The sequence below is a fragment of the Petaurus breviceps genome, unplaced genomic scaffold (assembly GCF_028583685.1).
Source record: "Petaurus breviceps papuanus isolate PSGF00001 unplaced genomic scaffold, PetGlider_PUasm1.0 90424, whole genome shotgun sequence".
Lineage (NCBI taxonomy): Eukaryota > Metazoa > Chordata > Mammalia > Diprotodontia > Petauridae > Petaurus > Petaurus breviceps.
In genome coordinates, this window is record NW_027187247.1 from 2,240,912 (window position 1) to 2,250,610 (window position 9,699).

Genomic DNA, 9,699 nt, shown 5'->3' on the forward strand with positions numbered 1-9,699 from the left:
CACAGTAGAGAAGTTGAGAAGCAACTCTGAAAGAATATCATTGTGTGACTGTGTTGTCTGATGCAGTCACTATGTTGAATATCTTTGCTTGATTAGTTTTTCTGTGTCACAAGGGGGGAGGGTTCAACCTAGAATACGGAGTTGAAATTACAGTAGTCTAAAGATAGAAGACATCACTAAAATGTATCTTTTTAAAATAATCATAAGTTTTTTAAAATCAGTTCAGTTGATATGCCAAGCACTGTTGTTTGAATATCCTGCCCTACTAGTTCTTTTAAATTAGTAAAATTGACTCATTTAAAATTGTTCTTCCTTTCACTGTCCATATCCGTCTTTTGATAGAGCTAGTAATTAATTAATAGCAAAATGACCCAAAAGAGCAAAAAAAATTTTAAGGAGAAATCAGTTAACTTAGAGATATGAACAACTAAATTGTCAGCTAACCTCTAGTATATTTTAAAAAATCAATCGATTGTTGCCTTTTTATTAAGAACAAGATTCACTCCTATTTTACTTTGTCTTTTTCTTGCTTTTGCCACTAATAATTTTTTTCCTTTTTGTCTCCCAGGTTTGCTGTGATGGCCTGTTGCTGGGCTCTAGACCCTGAGGAAAGACCCAAATTCCAGCAGCTTGTGCAGTGTCTCACTGAATTTCATGCAGCTCTTGGAGCCTATGTTTGAATCTTCTGGCACAAATTCCACAATGGAGCACCAGTGATTCATGTTGGACTCAGTTATAAACACTACATATATAAGCAACGCCAATGGAAGAAGATATTTCTTCTAAAACACTGTGCCTTAGAATGCTTTAGTAGCCTGAAGGTTTTTTTAAACAGACATCTTGATAATGTTGAATATTTTCTAGATATCACTTTTTACTAAGTCGAACTGAGAGAATTTTTCCCAAAAATTTTTTATAAAAATAGAAGTACAATGGACTTGAGGTGTAGGATGGATGGATGAGCATTCTTTAAAAAAGAAAAAAACCACCTAAAACCCATGCTTTTAAAAAAGTTTAAACTCAGATGTTTGGAATAGCTATTTTCATATTAATTGTTTTTATTTTGACTTCATCGAAATAATAGTAAATGATTCAACATGATTTTTAAATTGTATTTCCATCAATTTTGGCAATGCTTCTTCAAAATGAAATATTTCTCTTCAGAAAAAAAGGAGTAATTTAAAAGTAATGCTTTCTTGTTTACCATACTTGTACTTGGAAAAGTAAAATTGAAGATAGGTAAACAGAAAAGCTTGAATTGAATTTATTTTAAATATTTTAATGCCTTCAGATAGGCACAGGAGGAGCCCTTGCATATAAAATTTTCGTTCTGAATTTCTGTGTGGCATATCTTTCTATTGAAAGGTATCTTTCTTTTTTTTTATTTTAATTTTTTTTCAGAGGCAGGAACTAAAGTAATTTTTGCTTGAAATGGGCTTAAATCAGCTTTGTAGATGGCCGTGTGCCTGGGACCAGTAATTATTTCTGTCAGGCCAGTAACAAACAATGTTGATTTTATTTATTTTACTATCTGGATATTACAGATAGTAAGGTCCTTAAAAGTATAATCACATCTCTACATCTGGTAAACTCTCCTATGGCACCTGGTATAGTGCTGTGCACAGAGTTGGTGCTTAGATAATTGTGGGCAACATTGTAGGCTGGTAAATTTGTGTTCATCTTCAAGGCTGGGTTAAGTATATAATTTTGTTTCTCAGAACACTTGAAAAATTAAAGAAGTTTGTTTTATAGTCTAGTATTATTGAAACTCTAATCATGGTGAATATGGTGTGTATTTCTCCATCTTTTATTACTATGTTTGACCCCAATTTTAGAGGTCCTTGGACATGAAAAAGCTAGAAAAATACATCACTGTGGTTGTTTCTTCTACCAATGCAGATGTCAGCCCTTCCATAAATTAGTAGATGATTTCAAAAGCTGCTGTGACCAAAGTTTAGAAATATGTTTTTTTATTCTATATGAATGTTAAATCTAGAGCCCAAAGCCTCAGTAAATCCTGAATAAATCTGTCTTTCAGCACTACTAAATCACCTACTTCTAATCAAAAATTATTCATACCCTTTACCAGCTCACTTATTGTTATGAACTGATATACATCTAGACATTTCCTAGCTAAATAATTAAGGGATATGTACACACATGTGGTCATTTGATTGGCCTAAGCACATAATGAATGTGACTAACTGTGCAGTCGTTAATTTTACTGCCCCTTTTGACTTTTAAAAAACAACTGCGTCATACAAACACTGATGTTTTCATTACCCCACCCCACTTTAGTTATCAGTTTCTAAACCTTTCCTTATATGAAGTTGAAAGCAGCTATCATGTTGATCTATGTATGCTAAATAGGGAGAAGTAGAGACAGCCAGATATGTATGCCATGGATTGACCATTCTTAAAGGGATATGTCCTTTTAGAAAGTATCCATGGTTGTAGATCCATATCCCTGAACTAGTCCAGTCATATGGCAAATGCTTACTCAGTATGATAAAGATGGTGTCAGGTGTAAGAATGTGGAAGGCTTGTCACCAGACCCAGTACCACACCTGCATCAGCAACTTAGTAACATCTTACTGATGGTGATTCCGTTAAGGTTATCTTTGTATACAAAGCACATTTGTGATTAAAACTTGCAGGCCCTAAAATGGTTAATTTTTTTCATCTCTGTTCTAAACAATTGGTAAATTATGGTCCTGTTCTAATTAAAATTTTCATATTTGGCCACACCATGTTTTCTTTGTAGTCATGGTGTGGTCTAAGTCTAGTATCCCTTTCAGGATATGGTTAAATCATTAATAAGAAACAATACATTCAACAGCCCTGTGAAGGCAAAATAGTCCAGAAGTCTTCTGCAAGTTAGTAGATCAGATTGGGTCTTATCCTTTCTTTGTGATTTTAAAGAATATTCTTTCAAATACACACAAGTTAAATGCTATTATAACACATTACATGAGACCTCTATTTTACAGTATATGCCTAGAAATCATATTTTCAATTTATACGAGCTTCAGAGAAAGCAATTGACACATAACTTATTCAACAAATAAATTTAACAAATATTAAATGTCTTCTCTATGCAAAGTAATAAGTTCACTCTGGGAGATAACATTTAAAAAATGCCACATTTGGGGCGGCCAGGTAGCACAGCGAGTAAGAGCACCGGCTCCAGTGTCAGACTGACCTGGAGATTGAATCCCGGGCTCAGACACTTAGCACCCACCCAGAAACACCTGGCTGTGTAACCTTGAGCAAGTTACTTAACCCCGATTGCTTTAAAAAAAAAATGCCACATTCTCTTGAAGTAGGGGGATGCTATAAAATATAGCAAAGTTCTAGCCTTCATTACAGTCTACTTGGGAAAATGAGATTTGTTTAAGGCAGACTGTGAAAAATGCAAGGAAGAGGTCCAAAAAGTATTATAGGAAGTGTGAGGGAGAAAGCACCTCCTCCCAGAGACACCAGGAAAGGTTTTGTGTAGTTGAGTTGGCTCTTGAAGGCGAGGGAGGGATTTCATCTGTTGGAGGTTGAGATAACACAATTCTATCACGAATCAACTAAGGAAATATTCTGAACCAGTAGGGAAATGGCCTGTGCATACTGACCATACTCAACCTTTTGTCTTCAATTCTTGTGTCTTTGTATTTTGTTTTAATAGCTAGCATTCATATAGTTAACTCATTTGAAACTCACCACAACCTTGAGGTGGATGTTGTTTTACAGATAGAAAAGTTGAGAGGGGGCGGCCAGGTAGCACAGCGAGTAAGAGCACCGGCTGCAGTGTCGGGATGACCTGGGGATCGAATCCGGGCTCAGATACTTAGTGCCACACCCAGAAATAACTGGCCATGTAACTTTGAGCAAGTTACTTAACCCCGATTGCTTAAAAAAAAAAAGTTGAGGCACAGAGAAGTTGAATGACTTACCCAGGGTCAAACAGTTCATAAATATTTGAGATAAGATTCAGACTCCTCAGATCTTCCTGACTCTAGGTCTCTAAGCTCTATCCTCTATACCACTTCTCTACCTTGGGAGTTTATCTTTTTTTTTTTCTGGCAGAACTACTTAACATGTTTGAAATAGGAAGAAAAGCTAAGTATTCACTCCTTTCTTCCTCTCTAGTAGTTCTTTTGTAGACTTTGACTTATGTGGTCATGGATAGGTGCTAGAGTATGTACCACACCAAGTAAATAGCATTTGTGAAGTACTTCCTGTGTGCTAGGCACTGTGAGAGGTGCTTTGGTTACAGAGACAAAAAACAAAGTAGTCCTTTCCCTCAGGAAGCTCAGTTGGAGAAAACAGTCACAAAATGAATAAGAAGTCAAAACCAAGTGATTGCTCAGAGGCAAAGTAGTGACTTGTTCAGACCAGCCTGTGCTTTAAGAATGTTATCTTCACCTAAAGGATGGATTGAAGTGGGGAGAGACTTAGGGCAGCCTGACCAATGAGGAAGCATCAGTTTAGGCAAGAAGGATGAAAACTTGAACTGGGTATTGACCATGTTAGTGGAGAGGAAAAGGAATGAATAGGAGAGAGGGAGGGAGAGGATGTTTATAAACTGGTGTCTGAAATGATGGTGGTTCTCTGTACACAATTAGGGGAATATTTATGGAACTCTACATATGTGACAATAGCGATCAAAAAGCATAATTTACATTGGGTTGTCTTCCATAACATAGAACTCTTACAGATAATCCATCATGTTGATTCTTATCAAAATGGACTTTTTATCTGTATTCCAAGGGCAATAATCTTTTATTCTATATTATTCTATCTAGGGAATACATTTTTCTATGCAGAACTGAGAAGACACTCCTTTTTACCACTATAATATGGGCACACCTAGTATAAAGCTATTCTGTTTGACATCATCTTGATTACGAAGCTTGTAGCGGTTGTAGTTAAATGCATAAGGATTAAGGGAGTAGGTATAAACCCTTCCTACACAGTTTTGTCTAAATTGAACAAAACAGAATTTGCCATGTAGACCACATCCCCATCTCAAGTTAACTTTATAAATTATTCTCTTTAGTTTAAAGGGTCAGAAACTATGTCATAAAGAGGTCACTTACCTCTATAATTAGACTTCCATGGGGGAGAAAGTTGAAATGAAGCAACTGTTGACCTACTTCTTGTGGGAAATACTATTTTTTTTTTCTGTGAGAAAGGACCACAATGCCAGAGCAAAATTGGGTGAACTAATGTCTTAGAGTTGGAAGACCAGGGTCAGTGTTCTGACTGAAACACTTAGTATGTCTGAGACTCAGTTCCTGTAATGAGTAAAACTATCACCTACCTCATGGGAAAGTGCTTTATGGCCTCTTAAGCACTATCTCATTGTGAATGGTAGTTATTATACAGCTTCTAGGAGAGCCTAAGCCACCTTTAGCCAACATTCTTTCTTAAATGTAGAAAGGGGAAGTACTCTGGACCACAGAAGATTGCCATTTCGAGGATTTATGGGACATTTTTCCTTCCTAGATAAAAGAACATTGGCTTTAAAAAACAATCATTCATTGTGCATGAGAAGATACTCATCCTTTTGTGTATTGTACAAATAGCCCAGTGATTTTGGTCATAACATATTTTGATGAGACAGTCTGATATAAAATGGAAATTGTAGGTAATTACTAAATGTTACACTGCCCTCTGTCAATAGTATTTCCTGAAAGTTCAGATATGCCACTGTGATGATTTTATAAGTGAGGATTTTCTGGCCATTCTTTGTGATGCTATTTACTTTTTCTTTGACACTTGGCCTTTTGTTAGGGTAAGTCAGTCCAGACAGGCCACAATAACTAAGAGAGAGATAAATTAGTGTGCTTTCCGCTTGTTTTTATCTTCAAAAAATAAAAATAAAAACATAACTGTTAAACATGTATTTAAAGAAAATTATATAAAGTATATGATTTAGAGCAAAATTTTAGGAACTACAAATACCTAGGTTAAGATTATAGATCTTGTATATAGCAGTTTCACAGCACATTAAGAGTTGGAAGGGGGGGCGGCCAGGTAGCACAGCGAGTAAGAGCACCGGCTCCAGTGTCAGAGTGACCTGGAGATCGAATCCCGGGCTGAGACACTTAGCACCCACCCAGAAACACCTGGCCGTGTAACCTTGAGCAAGTTACTTAACCCCAATTGCTTAGGGGTGGCCAGGTGGCTCAGTGAGTAAGAGCAACAGCTCCAGTGTTGGGACGACCTGGAGATCGAATCCCGGGCTCAGACACTCAGCACCACACCCAGAAATAATAACTGGCCGTGTAACCTTGAGCAAGTTACTTAACCCCAATTGCTTTAAAAAAAAAAAAGAGTTGGAAGGGACCTCAAACTATCATCCAATTTAGACAGAAACAAAATTTCTGTGGTCATCCAACCTTTGCTTGAACACCTCCAATGATGGTAAATTCACTATCACCCAAGGCACTTTGTTCCATTTTTTGGATAGCCCTAATTAAAGAACTTTTTTTTCATCAACCCTAAATTTGCTGCTAGTTCTGCCTTCTTAAGATCAAGCAAAACAACTACTTTTTCCTGACAGCTTTTCAAAAACCTGAGAATGGCAACTTCATATATATATAGTCTTTTTGTACAGGCTAAAACGGCCTTATCTTTGGACCCTCGCGGTATGTTTTATCTTGAGAACTTCAACCATCCTGGTTGGCCTCTTCTAGACACTTCCTAAAATAACAACACTCAAAATTGAACGCAGTACTCCAGATCCAATCTGACCAGGTTAGAGTATAGCAAGACATCACTTTCCCAGTCCTAAACACTAAACCTCAGCCTAATATTGCATTAGCTGTTTTTTCTTTGCATATTTCATATTAAGCTTCAAGCCCCCTAAAATTCCCAGATCTTTTTCATAGAAATTATTTTTAAACATATTCCCCCACCTAGTACAGTTGCATTTTTAACCCAAGTATAAAGCTAAATAGTTTAATATCCCTATTAAATTTCATTTCATTAGATTATTCTCGGTTTTATTAAGACCTTTTTTTTTATTCTGGTTGTAGCTTAGCTGTCCTCCCCAATTAATGTCATATGTAAATTTGGTGGATATCCCAATTATTTGGTTTAAAAAAAAATAAAAGCATAGGGACAAGTTCACCAGTAGAGACCTCTCCAATTTGACATCAAATTGACAGACAATGACTATACCAGTAAATCTTACTCAACCTGTTCCTGATAGTCCAGTACTGTTTAGTTGCCTCTACTACAACAATGTGAAGAATTCTCTAGAAGGAATGGGTGCATGAGAACAATTTGTTTCAATGGCCATGAAGGCATCTGAAGCAGGCTGTTGAACTCTTAGAGCTTGGTCAGACATCAAAGAGGCCAAGACCATCCACTGCATCCTAGGCCATCTCCAGTTGTCCTGAGTTTTGTCTTGCCACTGACCTTCAGTGATTTCTCGAAGAGTGAGGCCGATGACCTTGTGAAACTCTGCGTCACTTAAATCCAATTCCTGCTTGAGTCAAGACATTGCCCCATGATGTCATCGGTCCTCTTCAAAATGAAGGACAAACAAGAGTTGGCTTATATCTATTTGGTCCATGAGTATTTTGGAAATCCAGGCATACTATGGCATTTACCTGATCTACCAATGGTGACCATGACAAAAAAAAATGGAAGTGAAGCATGACCTATTTTTGATTAGTTTATGCTGACTCTTAGCAATCCTCGTTTTCTAGATGTTTGCAAACTATACCTTCAATAATATGCACAAGATTTGCTAGGAATTGGCAATCAGTTGATTTCTTTGGGAGTGAAGACAAGCCCTGTTGGTCAAAAATTTTTATAAAGCATTGACTGTGCTAAGTGCTGCATATAAAATGGCAGAAATGGTTCCCTGACCTTCCTCTATTAGGAGAAACAAAATATAAAGTAAATTTTTTAGGGAGTATTTGGATGGGAGATGTGCTAGCTGCTGGAAGATGAGCAAAACAGCATAGAATCTGTCAAGTCAGTGTAGTCTTTCAGAAAATAAGGGATTCTAGGTGAGAGGAGACTTCATTTCTGTCATGTGAGGAAACCAGTGCCAAAGAATGGACACCAGAGATGGAAGATTATGTGTGAAGAACAGCAAGAAAACCAGTGTGATTGGACTGCAGCATGCAGGAAGGAAAATATCAAGTTGGGGCAACTAGGTGACTGGAGTCAGGAAGACATCTCCCTGAGTTGAAATCTGGCCTCAAACACTAGCTGGGTGACCCTGGGCAAGTCAGTTAATCCCGTTTGCCTTAGTTTCTTTATCTGTAAAATAAGTTGGAGAAAGAAATAGCAAACCATTCCAAGCAACTCCAGGTGGATGCCGCTGAAACAACTGAACAACAAAAGTTGGAAAAGGTAGGTTGGGACCAGGTTATGAAAGAATATCTAGAATACAGGAATTCCCATAATTGCTTCTGTCATCTTTGATTAATAAAATTTCCCTTCAGGGGCGGCTAGGTGGCTCAGTGAATAGAACACCGGCTCTGGAATAAGGAGGACCTGAGTTCAAATCCAGCCTCAAATACTTAACACAAAAACTAGCCATGTGAACTTGGGCAAGTCACTTAACGCCAACTGCCCTCCCAAAAGCAAAAAAATAAAATAAAATTGCCCTTCAGACTTAACCATTTTTTTCTGATCCTTTGGTCATTCAGTGGAATAGAGGACTCTTAAAGAAATGAGCATTCTTAATGAAAAAAACAGAGTTGAATAGAAAATTTGACATCCAGATACAAGAAGCAAGAGAAGCTTGAGAAGGTAAACAGGGAAAAAGAAATCATAAGCCACTGATGAAAGTTGAACTACTAACATTCCTACATGGAAAAACGATAATTGTAATTGATGAAACGTTTCTCACTATGAAAATAGTTGAAGAGAATAGAAATTATATATATATATATATGTCTATATTGGAGGGTATACAGGCGTATGAATACATATGTGAATGTGTGTATATATGCTTACAGGTATACATAGATAGAGGGCACAGGACCAATTTAACAGGAAGGGATGATACTTAAAAGGGGAAATTTAGAAGTGAGAGAGGAATATAATGAGGAGTTGGAGAGAGACAGAATGGGGTAAACTATCTCATAAAGAAGAGGCGAAAAGGGTTACAATTGAAGGGAAGAATAGGAAGGCAAAAGGGAATGGGCCAACCTTATTCTCACTGAATTTGGCTCGGGGAGGGAATGAAATACACACTAAATAGGGCATCTCACCCTACAGGAGAGTAGGGGGAAGGGGATGAGGGGGGGGATGATGGAAGGGAGGGCAGGCTCGGGGGGAGGGAAGTTGGAAGCACTCACTTTTGAAAAGGGAAGGGATCAAAATAGAGAATAAAACAAGTGGCTGGTGGGATAGGAGGGAGGGAAATACAGTCAGTCTTTTACAATATATCTTCAATGTTAATGTTTTGCATTAGCTACACATGTACAGCCTATACTGAACTGCTTATCTTCTCAGTAAGGGTGAGTGACAAGGGAGGAAGGGAATGAATTTGGAATTCAAAGATTTAAAATAAAATGTTTAAAATTATATATATATATACATATACATATACTATTATTAATACTATCTTACACGTAATTGGGAAAGAAGGTATACAGTCACTGGGGCATAGAGATCCACCATGCCCTACTGAAAAAAGTCTAAGGAGGTATGGGAGAGAGCAAATTGGAGGAGGTG

At 37.3% G+C, this 9,699-nt stretch overlaps 1 protein-coding gene across 2 annotated transcripts in view; it reads left to right on the plus strand.

The window, feature by feature from the left end:
- Nucleotides 1–5,893, plus strand: part of RYK (receptor like tyrosine kinase) — a 115,956-nt gene extending 110,063 nt beyond the window's left edge. For both annotated transcript variants that reach the window (XM_069108714.1, XM_069108715.1), the window contains exon 15: nucleotides 569–5,893. In XM_069108714.1, the coding sequence (XP_068964815.1) occupies nucleotides 569–680 (112 nt within the window). In that variant the 3' untranslated portion in view covers nucleotides 681–5,893. The remainder of the gene's footprint in view (nucleotides 1–568) is intronic.
- The last annotated feature ends 3,806 nt before the right edge of the window (nucleotides 5,894–9,699 follow it).